Below are 19,619 nucleotides of genomic sequence, written 5' to 3'. Positions count from 1 at the left end.
CTGATATGCTTTTCCCTCCTCCTTGTATAAGTAATAGACAGAATTTTATTTTTATTTTATTTATTTTTTAATTTTTTGCCTTCTGTATATAACAGTTCTAAATTCTTAGACACTGTGCAAAGTAAAATCAAAGAGAAATGTAATACCTGCAGAGTAAGTAATAGACAACAATAAAGGAGAGATAGAATTAACTTGTAAAAATATAACCTTTAATAATTGCAAAATTTTTGTTTAAGTTTCAAAATTAAGTTACATAGTTAAAGAAAAAGTCCGCGCTGTTAGCCTAGTGGCTATGCGCTTTGCAACCATATGCCTGGGGAAGGAGTGTCCTAGGTTCGATTCCCGTCGGTGACGTGAGGAGCTGAAGGATTTTCCTCAGCCATAGCCAAGTTAGCCAGTCTTGGGCATGGACAGCAGGGTTTTTTCCCCAGTTTATTCTGGGTTTTTCATCCCGCAATGCAGGCAAACTGGCCTTGAGAACTCAACACCACAGGCCATAGGATACACTGGGGCATAAGGCTGACCACCTTATCCTGTAAACAGAGTGAGGTCCGATGATCAATGGACCCTCGACACCGCAAGGTAAAAGAGGGTATAAGGAAGATGATGATGATGAGTTAAAGAAAAAAAAAGAATAACAATTAAGTAATAATAATAAATGGATGTAATAATATATGATATTACAGTACAAAAGGAGATCTAGAATTATAATGCCATTAAAAGTCCATAGGAAATTAAAACTGAAATTACTGTTGGAAAAAAAATAAAAATTAACACAATAGTGAGGGATGTTAATATCCCTCACTATTGTGTTAATTTTTAATTATTATTAATTTTAATCATAATCATTAAAATTTTATTTTTTAATTTAATAAAGGAATGTAATTTTATTATAAGGTTTGGTATTTAATTACTACACTATTAAAATTAATTAACACAATAACACAATGGTTGGAAGTATCCTTCATTACCTATTAATTTTTGTTTTCAATTTTTATTTATTTATTTTTTTAATTGAGTTCTTCTCTTTCATGTAACATCTTATATTCTTACTTGGGTGTATTATTATTTTTAATTGTTATTCTAGTTTTGTTTTCTCTTTAACTGGTTTAGTATTGAAAATGATCAAGGAACTTGACTGAAAATTTTGCAACTATTAGAGGTCAGTGTAAGTGAATTCCATCACTTCTTTATTGTTATGTTGAGATCCTTTAGATACTGCCTTCCTCCATTTTGATCAGTCTAGAGCCAGAACTTCCCATTTGTGTATATGCATTACATTTCTTCACATTTGCCTTGAGTTATCTATAAAGCACTTATTTTTCCCTCTTCTTGTTCTTCAGGCCTATAAACCAAGAGTTTAGTTGTAACATTGATGTCCCAGTCATCAGAAGTTCAATTCTCTCAAATATTAGAAATGATGGGCTTTATTTCCAACTCAACTCTCAAAAATCCATAACTTAAAACTGGTTTGAACACTGTCTTGTATACTGCTAGTTTAGTGTTTTGGGTGATTTCTCTCTTATTCTATATAAATTTATTCAAGTGGCTCCCCACCATACCAGCTTTGCTTATTTCTATATCTATTTCCATATTTAATATGCCATCTTCACTAAAAACTGTGCATAAACAGTTGAAATATTTTACTTGTTCTATAGGTTCTCCATTGAGAATGTATTGATATTAGGTATGAATACTAGGTAGGAATACTGAAATTTTCTGTATTCCTACCTAATTTCATAGCTTTGTTCTTTTTATTACTAATTTTCATACCAGATTTGTTACATCTGTTACTCAGTTTATTCAGAGACTCCTGGAGACTTGCACTGGATGAGTTAACAAGTACATCATCTGTATAAATCAACGAGCCAAGTTTTATATCTCTGATTCTAATATCACATTTACTGCCACTTTTTTTCATAATAAAATTCAAAAAATTATGAATAAGAGTGGAGATATTGTGCATCCTTGTCTTATTGATTTTACATCAAACCATCTTGTGTTTCCTTCAATTCTAACTGCTGATTTACAACTTAAGTATGAGAGTGTGTGCTGAAAAATTGGGATAATCACTATGAAGGAATTGAGGTAGAACCATGTAACTTACACATTATTCTACATACAGGATTTTAAGATATATTCTTTCTTGTGGTTATATCAGTTGCTTTAATGTCACATTTGTTCTAGGTGTTTGTCAGAACTTTTCAGCCAACCATATTGACAATGTATTGCTCTGTGTAATGTTCTATTTATTCCATATAATTATAGTATTTTGAAAAGCTTTTTTCTGAGCACCTTGTTATATGCTTCCAGATCTACAAAACTTAAGTACAGATCCATGATTGATTTCTCAACTATTTGTCATAAATCTGATCTTGACAACTTGTATTTTGCCCAAATCCAGCTTGTTCTCTTCCACGTTTTTCTTCCACAGTTTTTCTCAGCCTCTTCTCCAATATGCTCACATAAATCTTACCAGGAACACTTAGTAGAGAAATTCCTCTGTAATTCTAACATTCAGCTTTATTTCTCTTTTCTGTAGATTACAACTATGAGAGCTCTACTATAATCATTTGTAATTCAACCTTCTGACTAGACCATATGAATTACCATATGAATACCTCCATATTTGAGTATTTCTGGCTGAATGTCATTTCCTCCACCTGCCATTCCACATTTCAGGCTTTTGCTAGTTTTTTAATCTCAAATATTGATATGTGCTCCTATTTGCATTCCTCTTGAATATTTTCTCTTACTATTCTGTCACTTCTTGTTTCATTTATCAGTCTTTCAAAGTAATTACTCCAGATATCTGAATATCCTTATCTTCAGTTTTCATGTCACCTTTTACAGTACTCTATCTTCCATTGCTAAGCTTTTTCAGTAGCTTCCAAAAAATTTTGCCAATTTCCTGATATTATCTTCTATATTCTTTCCAAAGTCTTCCAAGGACTTTTGTTTAGCTATCTTACATTTTTCTCTGCATTCTTTTAGGACATCTGCAGACTTATTTGCTAGCAGCTTTTTGTATGCTTTCTTCTTTTTTCTGGACTGTTTCTTGAACTTTTTGTCCACCACGGTGTTCTTATTTTTTTATCCTTGCAGCCTCTGTGTACATGTAGCCCAGTCATAGATACTTCATGTGTAAATTTGCATACATTTGGATCCAGGATTTAACCAAGCATATAATTTCTTATCATCTTTAATTTATAGTATAACCAAGCGAAAAAAAAACCTTCAACATCTATCTCTAATCCAGAGTATTTTAATAGTAAGGTGTGACACCTTTTGAGTACTTGTATATGGAAAATATGTGACTTCTGCATTATTTCAACCTTGGTATCTGGGATTTCCACTAGAACTGATCAAACTTACCAAATCATACCTCAGTGATTGCAAACTCCGAGTGAAGCTACAGGGAATTAGATCATCTGAATGCAAGATTACTGTAAACATTCCCCCTCTACTCTTTGCTATATTATGTGGCTGACATCCCATGCATTATTGCCATCACAATGGCCGTATATGCAGAATGATACTGCAGTAGTAATGGTTCTAGCACTGAGACTGCAAAATGCAATCTCAGTACTAGAACAATCTCAGTAATAGAACAATAGTGAATTGATGTTAATGCAGAGAAGAGCACTGCAGTGTTATTCATAAGAAGACGAGTGTACCTAGAGGGTGAAATTTTATGTTCTTCACCCCTATTTCATGCCAACCAGTAGCCAAGCCAAATACTTAGGGATACAACTAGATGAAGGGCTTCGCTTTACAACTCATTATTATTATTATTATTATTATTATTGTTCTGGGCAACTCCAAGGAGTCGACAGACTCATCAAGGGAGGCCCTAACATCATGTCAAGAACAACTATTTGACATTGACACAGTATCTATCATACCTTGCCTTGAACTCATTCACGGTCATAGCACCCACAATAGACTCCGGAAGCTTATTCCACTCATTCACCGCTCTCCAAGTAAAAGTCAACCACGCTCTTGCCCAGCTTCCATTCATGGCCCCTAGTCCTCCCACCACCAGTCATATTTTCAAAAATATCTTCTGGATCAATCTTATAGAAACCCTTCAGTAATTTGAATGTCTCAATCATATCACCCCTCCTTTGCCTATCGTCCAATCTCTGCAACCCACAAATCTTCAACCTATTCTCATAAGGTTCATTCCACAGACCTTCTCTCATCTTGGTCACTCGTCTCTGAATCCTCTCCACTTCCTCCCCATCACGAAGAAACCCTGGTGCCCATAACTGGGCACAGTAGTCCAGATGGGGTTTTATCAAGGCTCGATACAGAGGAACAACAACTTGTTTATCTCTGCATGTTAAAGTATTTTTCAGAAGCCAAGTGATTTGATGAGCTGATTTAGTCACTTTTGCAATGTGCCCCCTAAACTTCAATTCCCTATCCACCAACACTCCCAAATCCCTGGCCTCATCAATCTCCTGGAGTACGGTTCCACCAATGCGATATACTGCTGCTATTCTTTTCACCCCAAAGTGCATAACCTTACACTTTGCCACATTAAATTGACATCCATTTTTCCTAGCCCAATCCTCCAAACTATCCAAATCATCCTGTAACATTTTGACATCCTGTGCACTCACAATTGCTCTACCCAACTTTGCATCATCAGCAAACAAGTGAACACTTCCTCTCAAATCCTTTCCTATATCATTGATGAACAAATTGAAAAGCAGTGGTCCAAGAACAGAGCCCTGCAGCACACCACTAGTCACAAGCCGTTTTTTAGACTCCACTCCTGAATAAACCACTCTCTGGTATCTCTCCTTCAACCACCCTCCTATCCATCTCACCAACCCTATATCTATCCCCATCTGCTCCAGTTTACTGATTAGGGTTCCATGTGGTATCCTGTCAAAGGCCTTTGCAAGGTCTAGTAGTATCACTGTAAACCCATTACCCCTATCCAGTTCAGCCGTCACTGTGTTATAGAACGTGAGCAAGTTACTGAGGCATGATCTACCCTTCACAAAACCATGTTGTCCCCCATACAATATCCCATTTTCATCTATCCAATCCTGTATTCTTTTCTTGACTAATTTCTCTAAGACCTTGACAATGATTCCTGATATGTTAACCGGTCTGTAATTTACAACAGCAGTCTTGGAACCACCTTTATGCAGTGGAACTGTTTTCCCCTCTTTCCACCCCCTCGGGACTAACCCAGACCCGAGACTCAAATTAAACAAAATGGTCAAGGGTACTGACAATTCTTTAGCTGCTTCTTGTATGACACGAGCTGGTATACCATCCCATCCCACAGATGTATTGACATTGAGGTTATGCAATAGACTACTCACCTCCACTTCATTCACCACAATTCCCATATAATCTACTGGTTTATTCGTTTCTGCAATGTCACCACCTGGATGATATATTCTTGCAAAGTGCTCACTCAGTAACTCAACTATATCAACTGATTCAGTTACCTCCCTACCATCGGCATTCTTTAAAATCGTTCTGCCATGTACATTTTTCCTTTTACTTGCTACATATCTAAAAAACTGTTTAGGATTCTCTTTAGCCTGCATGGCCAATGTACTTTCGTAATCCTTTTTTGCTTTTCTTACCACACTCGTTACCCTTCTGGCCTGCACTTTATACCGTTCATGTGCCTGCCGGTCACCTTTCTCCTTAAATTCCCTCCATAGTTGTTTCTTTTTTTGCAGCTCAAGCTTAATGGTGTTATTCATCCATTTAACCCCTACTTGATTTATTATTCGTACTCTAGGTATACAGTCAGCCATTGCTTCATGCAAACACTTCTTAACTGCCTCCCATGCACTATCAACTTCTAGTCCTTGCAGTTGTACATGCCATGGCACTGAACCAATCAAACTCCTAAGCTTGTCATACTTTCCAGCCCGATAATTTCACATGTACCCTGTCTTAATTGAAAATTCCACACCTTGAGCCACCTCCCAAGTCAAGACCCTATGATCACTCTCACCAATTGGTGGCAATGTGGTCATGTTTGTTACAGCCAAATCCTCAGATGCAATTACTAGGTCAAGCACTCTCTGACCCCTAGTATTTTCCATTACATGCTGTCGCAGATAGTTATCCCTTAATAACCGCATAAAATTCAATTCCTTCCTCCCGTGTGTGTCCTCTCCTCACTCCAATCAATGCTACCATAGTTGAAATCTCCCATAATAATTACCCTCCTTCCACTCATTTCTTCTATTTGCTTGTGCATACTGTCACCACCATCTTTTCCATCACCTGGTCTATAGCAGCACCCAATTGTATATTTAGTTCTGCTAGCCACAATCTCACACCAAATGGCCTCAAAAGTGCTCGTTTCTCTATCCTGCAATTCAACTTCTATTCTCCTTGGCTGTAGCTCATCAGTTATCATCAACAATACTCCTCCCCCCATTTTATTCTCCCTGTCATTCCTGAACACACTATACCCATCACATTCAATCCCACTAGTTATATCATCTACAGTCAGCCATGATTCACTAATACCAATAACCTGTGGTCTGGAAGTGCCAACCATGGCCAGTATTGATCATGTCTGCTCAAAAGCTATACCTGTTACTGAATCGTTATAGCCAGCTAACACAGAACTCAAACTGCTGCTGTACAAGATGCTGATCAGGCCAATCCTGATGTATGGCTCACCTACATGGAGTCACACAGCAGATTCAAATGTTAGCAAACTACAGAAAATCCAAAACAAATCTTTATGATTAGCATTTAATGCATCGTAGTTTGTGAGAAACATACAGCTTCACCAAGAAGCTGATAACTCTGAGATCAAAACTTTCCTACACTAAAGACTGCAAAATTCTTTGGAAATGCTGCTATTTTTGCTAACCTACTAATCTGCCAAATGGTAGACTACAGTGTGCATGATCTTGCAAAACAAAAATGTCCCAAACCATACTGAACAGGTAAGTTCTTTAAAACCCACTGCCGGAATCCCAAAATGGAAGAGCCAAAGACTCAATAATAATATTCCTAGTCTATTAATGTCTACTACCTAATGGTAGACTAAAACAAATATCTCAGACATCCCAAAAACTATACTAAATAAGTAGTTTTTTTTTTAAAGAGAAAGGGAGAAAAAAACTCACTGTTAGTAGCATATAATGGGCAAGCTAAGTGCTCAATAATATTATTCCTTAACCCAGAATCATTGCAAATTCAACAAAGGGATAAAGACCACATATTCATTCAATCTATCTTGCCAGTACAGTTAACCTTGGTATATCTTCTGGGTCTGGCTCCCTCTGATGAGACCTCAATAAAGGTCAAAACTGGTCTGGGTAATGGCCCTTCCCACAATGTATAGCATTATATGCATCTGAAAGAGTTTGTGCTTTGCATTATGGGATACTAAGGCAATCAATGTGAAATCATTTGCCTCTATATACAAGTAGCCCAGTCATTAAGATAGTTCACATGCAAACATCATTTGCTTACACTTGGATAAAGGATTAAACCAAGAATATAATTTCTTGGTATCTTTAATTTATGTAATGTATTTCTTTCATTGTTGTATATGTGTGTGTGTGGCAAATGTTTAGATTAGAAGCTGAAAGACAGTAATTCAACCAAGAAATGAAACATAAAAATCCCAATGATTATTTCACTTGACTTGCCATAAATGTTGAGATTGTCTGTATTAATGTTGCTGTGGGGAGGATACACTAGGCTGTAATAATTTGAATTACATGCAACTTGCATCTCTGAGTATACTCTTTGTAGGATCATTAGTAAGGAAGAGATCAAAAGGTTGGGATTATCTGGTATTCTGGTAGAATGTGCAAATAATTTATGTCAGATGTTGGTGACAGAACATACCTTACTGTCTTTGCTCAAATCAGTTTAGTTGGATTTATGAACCTTAACATGTCTAAGAATGATGACTTTGCTCTTAGCAAAATAAAATTGAAGAAAATGAAAATGTTCAGAATGATTAATGGCATTTGAATGAGACAGAGATTTTTAGTCAAAGATAAAAAAATAGGTGATTGACCATTTAGTTTAGATTGAAGGCTCTATGAATGTTATCTATTTATAAAAATGCCTTTTATCATCAAATTCCTGATATATACCCTCAGGGTGTACAGGACATTATTATACAAACACCTCCTGGAGTCAAGACTCATTGATGGAGGCAATTATTATGATTGTTACTAACTTCCTATCAACAATTTTCCTCCAAGTTAATCTGTTATCTGTCAAGACTCCAATATTATCAGATTTTATATTTCTTGGTCTTTCTCTAGGTCTTTTTCATGTAATATTGGCAAAAAAACAACAACACTTATTTTGTTAACCTTTCCTCTTCCATTCTGTTTAAGTGATCATATCACATGAGATTAGCTCTGCTAACAATGTCAAATTCTTTCCTAATATACTTATTTTTAATATGATACTGCCATTGATGCCATCTGTTTACTTCTCTAATCTTTCTCAAAACTCATATCTGTGGTCTAGTCTTTGAATAAGTAAGTATTTTATTTCTAACTAGCTCTCAGATCCATAAGTTAAAATCAGTTTGAACAGTGTCTTGTATACAGCTAGTTCAGTGTTTTGACTAATTTCTCTCTTATTTCATATACATTTATTCATTTGACTTTCTTTCATACTAGCTTTGCTGATTTTGTAGTATATTTAATTTGTAAAAATTGTGCCTAAATGACTGAAATGTTTTACTTGTTCTTTAAATTCTCCATTGAGGATGCAGTTGATGTTTTCAGTGTTTTTGCCTATTTTCACTGTCTTAATCATTTTATTCATCAATGGCATTATCATATTAAAAATAATACTTGCTGATTTTTATACCAAATTTATTACCACAGTTATTCAATTTAGTCAGGGAATCCTACTGGATTCCTTACTAAGCTGATAGCACACACTTTCCTCAATTACATAGTTTAATGCTGTGTCTATCACAGTTATAATTGTGCTCCACTGATGTTGATTAGAAAACCAGCAAAATATTATTATTATTATTATTATTATTATTATTATTACATGACATCTCCAAGGGCTCATCGAGGGAGGGCACCTACTCTACAACTCTTGTCTCCACCACTCACAATCCATCACTGAACCGCAACTACCATGATCATCATCTACACCAACGGCATCTACCGCCCACTACCACTAGTATTTTCACAGACATTCACAAATATCCATGCCCATGGTGGGATTCGAGACTGTTGCCTTTTGGCTGGAGGGCAGGTATGCTAACCACTTGGCCAACCAGGCCGGCCTATTAGTGAGTTTTATAAATATATATTTATACCTCTCTTGGTGTTTATACTATAAAACAGTGGTTGGCAACCTTTTTAATATGAAGGGCGCGATGACGCTCGTGGGCACTGTGTTGCCGACTCCTCCTGATTTAAATAATTAAACTTAAAATTACAATTAGCATGAATGGTTTTGAAATGTCTTTCTATATTACTTTTTTTTAGAATAGCCACACTATTATTGCATAATAAACAAATACATTTGTCATTATGATTGATAAACCAAGGCATTCGCATCTGATCTGACAGATACATACTAATTGTTAACATGAATATTATTTTTGTATTAATTTTTTATTTTTATTTTTTATGGTATTTTATATTTGTTCATATGTGACAAAAATATGTTGTAAAAGCAAGGTAAATAAAATCATATTAAAATTTGAAATCTCATTTTTCTTAAAAACAACTAATCATAGAATTTCTAAGCCTGAAATGAGAGAAAAAATGCCTGTGTCATGAGCCCTCCGTAATTTTCAAATTTTATATTGCGCTCTTCATATTAAAAAGGTTGCTGACCTCTGCAAGATGTGCTTTACATTTATGGAAAATACTAATGAAAGAGGTCTGGAGCTTGCTCCACCTTTACTACGAGTTGCCCATAAAGCACTACTTATGCTTGCATCCACCGAAACTTTTAGTTTCTATATATTCGCCATGAAACTCTTGTAGTTTCTATATTCGACTATGAAATAATGTTGGATTCAATATTCACTTAATTTGTACCATCATGTATTGTATTTGCAGTGTTTTTTCTTTATGTTTTTTTTTTGCATTTTAGCACATACTAGTAATGAATGTATTTCTCAGATATACTGCGATCTACGCTGCAAGCTCCAAAGCAGTTTACAATAATTTCTCTGAGGGTGCACTAAAAATTCACTGCGTTGCCGACCTCTGCCATAAAACATTATTATGAATCATCAACAACACCTAATCCTCTATGTATAGATCCATATAGATGATGAGTAACTATTTGGATAATGTGCACCTTTGTTGCACACATGATTTAACAGCAAAATGTCTTCCTGTACCTGCTTCAATTCCAGCTGCTGACCTATGACTCAAATATAGACTGTATTGCTCAGCAAAGTGTCCCATTTATATCATATAATTGTAGCCTTTTGTGAATAGCTTTTCTCTTGTTACCATGTCATATGCCATTTCCAAATCTACAGAATTTAAATACACATCTTTGTTATATTTTCATGATTTTTCAACTATTTGTGTTAAAGAGCAAATCTGGTCCTTGCAATCTCTATTCATCTTAAATCCAGCTTGTTTTTATCCAAGCTACCATTCCATAATTTTTCTTAGTCTTTTTTCAAGTATACTTACATAAATCTTACCATGAACACTCATTAGGGAAATTTGTCTGTGATTCTTACATTTGGTTTTATTTCTCTTCTTATAGATGGGTACTGTAATTACTAAAATATAATTACCTGATGGAAGGAACCAGTGGTTTGAGAGTGTTGGATCTGGTAATAGCATCAGAGGATCCATCTATAACCGAGTAGTAACTCTACCTCTGATTGGGGAAAGTGATCAGCAGTCTTGGCCTGGGAGGCTCAACATGTGGAAATTTCAGTCAAGACAGGGTTGTTTGAGCAAGACAGTATCAGCGTGCATACTCAGGGTCAGGAGGATAAACCGAGTAGGGATTAAATGGATGACTCACAATATAAAGCAGGAGCTGTAAAAAGAGAAAGCATTGTGGAAGAAATAAAAAAAAACAAGGTGATCAGCATGAACAGTATAAGGTTATATCATTAATTTGTTAATGATATAACTAGTATGGTAAGGAAGGCTAAATCAGAAAACTAGCAAAGAAGGACCAAGTAAATCCAAAAGCGTTTTTTCGCTGTGTAGCAAGTAAGAGAAAGGATGATATGGAAAGCTAACTTTACTCAATGTTGATGGTAGGAAAGTTACAAAAGCAGAAGAAATAACTCAGTTATAAAGTGATCACTTTGCAAGGATATATCATCCAAATGATTTTGCAGTTACTGAGGTGACAGAGAACTGATGTGAACATTAAAATACATGAACTGTACTCAGTATATTGAAAAACATCAATGTGAATACAACCATGTGCTATGAGAATGCGCAAGGAACTGGCAGTGCTGCTGATGAAGTTATTTAATCTAAGTCTCAGCTCTGGCAAGGTTCCAAGGGAGTGAAAAGAGGGTAAGATAATTCCATTACATAAAGGTGGCACCAAGACAGAAGTAGCAAATTAGACCAATTAGTATCTCTGGAGTGGTTGGTAAAGTATTGGAAGAGTTGGTTAAAAGTAAAATTCAGGAATGGGTAGATAGGAATATGATCTCTATATGGACAGCATAGCTTTGTAAAAGGTATTTCCTGCCTCAGTAATTTATTCACATTTTATAATAAGGTGACAGCAGAATAGTATAAAGTAAATGGCTACACTGTGATACTTCTGGACTTTGCAAAAGCATTTACAGAATACCGCCTGGAAAACTATTACATAAGTTGGATCAAATGGGAATGGATATGAAGCAGGTGCCATGGATAGGGATGGTTGATAGACATCAGAGAGTGGTTTATAGTGGAGTAGAATCAAGGTGAATGATGGTGACTAGTGGAATGCCCCAGCTCTGTACTAGGACCATTGCTCTTTAATTTGTTAATGATATAGCAGAAGATTTGAAGGGGGATATTCAGTTGTTAGCTGATGATGCAAAACTAGAGAAGGCAGTAGTTGATAAAGGTGATGTATATATCTGACAGGATGATTTAAATAAATTGGCAGTGTGGGCAAAGGACAGTGGTTGTCAATTCAATGTTGTAAAATGCACTTTGGGATGAAAAGATTACACACACTTCATATCTTATTGATGGTACTAGTTTACAGGAAAATGATGAGGCGAGGGTTCTTGGGGCCATGGTGGATAGAGATTTGAAATTTAGAGGACCTATTGCAAGAGTTGGCAAAATAGTTCAGAGGGTTACTTGGATGCTGAAGAATACATTGACATGTAAAGATAGGGAGGTTATTATCCCTCATTTATAAGACTATGATTCGGTCACATTTTGACTATTGTGCACATATTTGGTCATCTGCATTTATTGTGGATCGGGAGGTGGTGGAGAGGATTCAGAGACAAGTGACCAAGCTGCTGATAGATCCATGGAATGTTCCCTATGATGATAGATTGAGGGTGTGGGGGGGTTACAGGGTTTAGCTGACAGCCAGAAGAGAAGAGGATATGATAGAACCTTTTAAGTTACTGAAGGGATTCTATAAGAATGACACAGAAGAAATTTTTCAATGCATGAGGAGTAGGGGTAAAACAAGGGGTGACACTTGGAAGTTGTCTAAGAGTGTGGTAAGTAAGGGTGGGCTGACTAGGTTCTTTACTTGGAGAGTGGTGAGTGAATGGAATGGATTGCCAGAGGTGGTTGTGAGCACCTTAACAATGAATAGGTTTAAGGAGATGTATGATAAGTATTGTGTAAATGGATATTGGTCTCTCACAATGAGTCTTTTACTCCATGGGGCACCCATATATATAATAATAATTAAACAGAAGCATGGATGGATTACAGGATGTGGTCTTGGTCTCTTCCATCCTTAATCCAGTATTGTGACCACATTACTGATCATTCCTAATAACTCATCCAGGATTTTTTTTTTTTTTCTAATCAATCCAACACACGAGAAATTGTAGTCTAGTGAATTCTAGATTGCTAATATCTCAAAACAGCTCTTTTCATCCAAAAAAAAAGAGTAAAAGAACACATTTGTTCTGACTGCAGTAACATCATGCTGTATAATAGTATAGTACTATAATATCATTATACATTTTGTGCCTTTACTTTGTAAAGTGCAAAAATGACATGAATTTTATATTTTCGTGCCAGGTATTTATACTTGAAATCTTTTTTTGCAGTGTCCTAAATGCCATATTTGTATTGAGAAAAATGGAGGGTGTAACCATATGGTAAGATTTGACTTGTTTATTATTTACTATTTATTTTTTTATCATAATTCCAAATTTGAGAAATTTTCAGCTTATATGTGGTACGTTAGTTCTATAAGGATAAGTTTTGTGTAGGTATGGAAATGAATAAAGAGAAATTAACACCAACTCTGGCTATAGTGGAGTGGATGACTAGCTGCACAGTTCTTAATGGATTTGGAGGAGAATGGGAAATTGCTGATGCTACAGACTGATTGTCTATAAACCAAATTTTAAAGAGAGGGTGAATTGATGAGTATTAACATCATTAATTATCCAGCTGCTCCAACTTTGTTCAGAGTGAAAAATATTTGGGAATGCTCTTAGTAAAATCTCAGATGTGATAACAACAGTATTCTATGATTGGATGGATTTGTGATTTGTATAGAGATAATCTTGTAGATAATCTTAAGGTATTTGTAAACTATAATGTGAACCTATGGTATTAATTCACTATACTGAAAGAGAACAAAATAAATTATATAATCTGTTTAGTTGCTGAATATTTTGCTGGACTCACACTAGAATCTTCTTAGTACTAAAACACTTATCACAAAATACAAAAAACGACAATTGAGTGACTAGTGGAAGCTTTTCCCATTAGTTTTGAATTGTTTCCACTAATCACTTGATTGTAGTGTGTTTCTCATGCTCTGATGAGTGTTTTTTATATTCCAAAGATGCCGAGTCCAGGAAAATATCACCGATATGATTTGAATTAATATTCATAAATAAGTGTATTTATGTTATGCATAAATGTAACTGTTGTTCAGAGATACAATAATCACTGTATAAAAAGAGGGAACATGGTTTCTAGGATAGATTCTGAGCAGTTTATGCTGGCAATATGTTTGTGCCAAGAAAGGTGGGAAGGTAGCCTTATTCATAGAAGTTTTCTCTAGAGATTTGGGTATTGTCAAAAGCAGGACTGGAAGAAAAGATGAAGAAAAGCATTTGCAGAATACCACCTGGAAAACTATTATATAAGTTGGATCAAATGGGAATGGATATGAGGCAGGTGCCATGGATAGGGGCACCTTACATGGTATATTCCGGTAATTGGACCACATTTTTTTTAATAAGCTATATAAAACACAACGAATTAATAAAAGACCCGACAAGTTTCGTAAGTCGTTTGACTTACATCTTCAGGGGTAAAAGGTAACTGAAAGTTAAAACAACAAAAAAGACATTAACAGTTCATACTATACAGTTGTAGCCGTCTGACTATTCATAAAATTAAAAATCAGAATGCAGATTCAAAGCAGTGCTGGGTTTAAACAATGCTGGATGATGCCACGTTCATAATGTCCAAGGTCTGACTGAGATATTTTTTTTATTAAAGCTGACCAAACTTGGTGGAGAATTAATCCTTGATTTTTATTACATTGTGTTGGTATTTTAAGCATGTTTGCAGCTTCTTTAAATTTCCTTATGTAACAGTTTTTTTCTATGTACAACATGTTTGTATTCTGCCATAGTACATTGTGGCCAGTGGAAGTGGTATGGAAAGCTAGACCTGATTTTTTCTCCTCTGTTTTGTACATCCTTTTGGTGTTCTTCATGCGAATTTCCCTAGATCTTCCTGTCTGTCCTACGTAGCAGATGCCGCAAGAACAATAAATTTTATAAACACCTGTTTTTTTTAAAGGATGATGAGGAGGTTTTGGGGGAATGTAGAAATCTCGAAATTTTTTCCAGCGGCAGAAAGGCTACTTTGATGTTATATTTGTTAAGTGATTTAGCCATCTTGTCTGTAACATCTTTGATATATGGAAGCGTGATAGCATTTTTGAAATCTTGTTTCTGAGAGATGCTTGTAGAAGGTGCGTGGAGGATTTTTTTGATAGTCTTGGTTTCATAACCATTCTTTTGAAACAAGATTTCAAAAATGCTATCACGCTTCCATATATCAAAGATGTTACAGACAAGATGGCTAAATTACTTAACAAATATAACATCAAAGTAGCCTTTCTGCCACTGTAAAAAATTTCGAGATTCCTACATCCCCCCCGAAACCTCCTCATCATCCTTTAAAAAAACTAGGTGTTTACAGAATTTATTGTTCTTGCAGCATCTGCTACGCAGGATAGACAGGAAGATCTGGGGAAATTCACATGAACGAACACCAAAAGGATGTACAAAACAGAAGAGAACAAAAATCAGGTCTAGCTTTCCATACTACTTCCACCGGCCACAATGTACTATGGCAGAATACAAACATGTCATACATAGAAAAAAACTGTTACATAAGGAAATTTAAAGAAGCTGCAAACATGCTTAAAATATGAAGACAATGCAATAAAAATCAAGGATTAATTCTCCACCAAGTTTGTAATCTTTAATAAAAAATATACCTCAGTCAGACCTCGGACATTATGAATGCGAACAACAAAACGTGGCATCATCCAGCATTGTTTAAACCCAGCACTGCTTTGAATCTGCATTCTGATTTTTCATTTTATGAATAGTCAGATGGCTACAACTGTTTAGTATGAACTGTTAATCTCTTTTTTGTTGTTTTAACTTTCAGTTACCTTTTACCCCTGAAGATGTAAGTCAAACGACTTACGAAACGTGTTGGGTCTTTTATTAATTCATTGTGTTTTATATAGCTTATTAAAAAAAGTGTGGTCCAATTACCAGAATATACCATATGAACTTCTAAACCACAGAAACCTCCACTTACAAAAGACTTTTTTTTTTTTTTTTTTTTTTGTAAGTTCGAAGATAATAGGGTTTTCAGTTCTTTAATCATCTGTGCCAGAATACTAATCTTCAAACCACTGAAAGATGATTTGGAAATTAATATTAGGATTGTGGAAATAAGATGTTTTAAAATTTATTATTTAATTTAAGATTTCGATGTTCCCAGGCAAAATTAAGTGGATGTTTGATGATAATGGAATTTATTTATACTTTCAAGGACAGGGGTTGTAATTTTTTTTTTAGCAAGCTGGTTGTTTAAAATTTTCCAGCCCACCCCCTTGTGTGTGTGTGTGTGTGTGTGTGTGTGTGTGTGTGTGTGTGCGTGCGTGCGTGCTTACATTGAAGAAATTCTCTGTCCACTGTGTTATGAAATATGTTATGAAACTCTCTTCCATCATTTTAACCGTAATTGCAGTGACAGCATACTCATTTTCTAATTATTATACACTAAATTCTCTTTTGTAGGGTGTAATATATATATATATATATATATATATATATATATATGATAAATTAGATGTCATACATGCCGGCTTAGTTGTCTGAGTGGTTAGTGTATCTGCTTTCCACTGCAGGTTTGAATCCTGCCATGGGTATGGATGTTTGTGATTTTCTGTGAAAATACTAGTTGTGGTGGTGAGTGGTAGATGATGCGGTTTACTGTAGTTGGTGGACTGAGTGGTGGAGGCAGATAGTTGTGGAGTTGGTGTCCCCCCCATTGATGAGTCTTTGGACTCTTGGAGGTGTCACATAATAATAATGTTTTCATGGTGTCTGATAAATATCATCGCTAGACTTTATTTGCTAATTGCAAGTAAATGAACTAATTATGTTTTGTGCTGTTGGATGATAAGGTGTAAATGTCATCCAACAGCATCCAAGGTGTAAATAAATATAATATTGAGATTTGTTTTTAAAACACATGGACATGCTTAGCTCTAGTATATAAAGCAGTATTTTGGAAGTTACTCTGTTTCATGTGGATTTTAATAGTATGTGTTCAGTTAAATGCAACAATATCTGAAACTGGATGATAAATAACTGCATGATCATTCAGCTTGATTAAATGTAATGTAATGTAATGTAAAATATGATGTATCAAAATCTGAGGCAATATTCAGGTTGTTCAAATTTAGGATTTATAAAGTGTTAGGAGTTGGATAGAAGAGAAGTGGTGTTTAGAACAAAAAAAAGAATAACAAGCTTTTTTAGAGATTAAAGAGGCTAGACGTGATGTGTTTATACCAGGGGTATGCTGAATATGAAGGTCATCTCAAAAAGATTGATCTTGGTTGATGAGCAGTCTTATACAGAAGCGAGGAAGGGTGAGACATGGTCTTTCTTCTGGGAAATAGGATTGTGTTATGGTAGCATTAAAATTTACTAAATTATATAATTCACTTACACTCAAGAATGGCTAGAAGATCTTGATGCTTGCATCATCTGAATACTACAAAGATTTGTGAATGACAAATGGAATAGTGTACTGTCATTAGCAAAGCAATGAATAGGACTAGATGTTAGTGAGAGAAGATAATTCTCTCACTAACATCTCTGATAATTCTCTTATTAAATGTGTAGGAAAAAGAGTGTACACAGAGCTTTGAGGTACTCTGACATTGATGAAAAATCAGAAGAGACGAAAGCATCTACCATGATATGCAATAAATGACTTGAGTGGAAGCTGGTAATCCACTTACAAAGGGTAGAAGGGATACCATAAAATGGCAGTTTGGAAAGAAGTTTATTCTACAATGCCAGACTTGAACAGATCCACTGGAAATATCAAAGTGACCAATGAAATTCTCCAAATCTTTCCATGACCTGTGTCTAAAGGTAGGTAAGTTTGTGAAGGATGTCTACTGTAGAATGAGAATTATAGAATCCATTCACTAATTAATTGATGAGGCTGTCACTTTTGAAAATACCGGGGTGAGGGCAGTTGCATAATAGCTTGACAGAGTTTTATCTCCCTTTTTATGGAGAGAATGAATAAAAGCTTGCTTCCATGCTGTTGGATAGTGTTGTTCGTTTATTAATTAACTTGTAAAGTTTATTAATTTTAATGTTGTAGATGAGAACACAGACTGATAAGAAAATAACTATTTATTAACTTCCAGCATCATCAGAGCACAAAAACAGGACACCAAAAAAACAACAATCTTGTATAACAATGGAACTAGTTTGAACAATTGTAATGTACAACACAAAGACTGGGGTGCTTTAGAGTCAAAGCTGTATAACTGAGAGGAGACCTCCACATAGCCTTTAAAGGAATGCGAAGAACCGACCCGAGCTTCTGACCTAATGTCCAATCCTCACATTCTTGTGGTGCACCCTGTTGGGTACCTCGATACTGAATGAACAAGGATGGGCTGGCAATTTCGGATTTAGCTGACCAAATTGTATCCTTATTGGCTTAAACCAATATAGAAAATGATGGTACAACATGACAAAATTTCATGCCGGCTGGGGCGTCGCCCAGTTAAACAAGGCCCCCGTTGTTTTCGCCAGGGAACCAGGGCGAACAAGTGAAAAGTCAGCTACTGGAACAAATCTGAAAACACATCCCAACTCAACATCACCAGAATTAAAGATCGGTACTATCAACATAAGAAGCCTGAATGGCAAAGAAATGGAGCTAGCTGAGGAATTAGATAAATACCAGATCGACATAATAGGGGTGACTGAAACAAAAAAGACAAAAACTGGTGAGATCTTTCTGAGCAATAAATACAAAATGTTATATTCAGGAAATGACAATCAAGGAAAAGAAGGAGTAGCCATAGTATTCAACGAGGCTAATCTTCTTGAATGGCAGGCAGTCTCAAGTAGAGTGATGTGGGCAAATATCAGAATGGGGAACTGGACAATGAGACTTATTTGTGCCTATGGTCCACAGAAGGTTCTACTAAGGTAGAAGTGGAGGAATTTTTTGATGCTTTAGAAAAAGCAACTGATAAAATGAAAAAGGAAAAATTGGTCCTTGTTGGGGATCTAAATAGCAGAGTAGGAAATGATTGTGAGACATACAAAAATATTGTGGGAAAATTTGGAGAAAAGAGCAAAGTTAATAATAATGGCAAATACCTGTTGGATTTCTGCTCAGGACATGGACTGGTTATTACTAACACCATGTTCCAACATAAAAATGTGCACAAATTCACATGGAGAGAAGAGGCAAGGAATAAGAAAAGTCTCTTACATTCTAACCATTCCTCCCTTTATAATTTAGTTTCTCTGACTCTCTGTTAGGTCTCATACCAGTCATTATTTTTTCAAGACTCCTGATACCAAATGCATTCGGGTGTAGGTCATTCCTCTTACACAAATCTAATCTTCCCTCAAACTCGCTCCACACATCCAAAAAGTCGCATCCATTTCTTCCGTACAGCCCATGCATCAAGTCATTTGCCATCATAGTCCTTCTTAATTCATTTTTAACATATTGAGGTAATATACTTACGATTTTCACTTTATCACTCTTTACTCTCGCCTCTTCCAGCAACCTTTTCATGTCCTCTCTCATAATGAACTTATTGCTAGTTAAGTCCTTAGTACCTGCTACAATTACGATCTCTTTTTTTTTTTCTTTTCTGTT

At 35.5% G+C, this 19,619-nt stretch overlaps 1 protein-coding gene across 3 annotated transcripts in view; it reads left to right on the top strand.

Moving 5' to 3' along the window:
* ari-2 (E3 ubiquitin-protein ligase ari-2) overlaps positions 1-19,619 on the top strand; it is a 208,768-nt gene that overhangs the window by 116,460 nt on the left and 72,689 nt on the right. For all 3 annotated transcript variants that reach the window (XM_090404136.1, XM_090404144.1, XM_090404128.1), the window contains exon 8: positions 13,241-13,291. In XM_090404136.1, the coding sequence (XP_090260262.1) occupies positions 13,241-13,291 (51 nt within the window). The remainder of the gene's footprint in view (positions 1-13,240; positions 13,292-19,619) is intronic.

This window comes from Typopeltis vanoorti, chromosome 2, assembly GCF_054136105.1.
Source record: "Typopeltis vanoorti isolate ZY-2024b chromosome 2, IOZ_Tvanoo_1.0, whole genome shotgun sequence".
NCBI lineage: Eukaryota > Metazoa > Arthropoda > Arachnida > Uropygi > Thelyphonidae > Typopeltis > Typopeltis vanoorti.
This window is presented reverse-complemented; position numbering and strand designations above follow the sequence as displayed.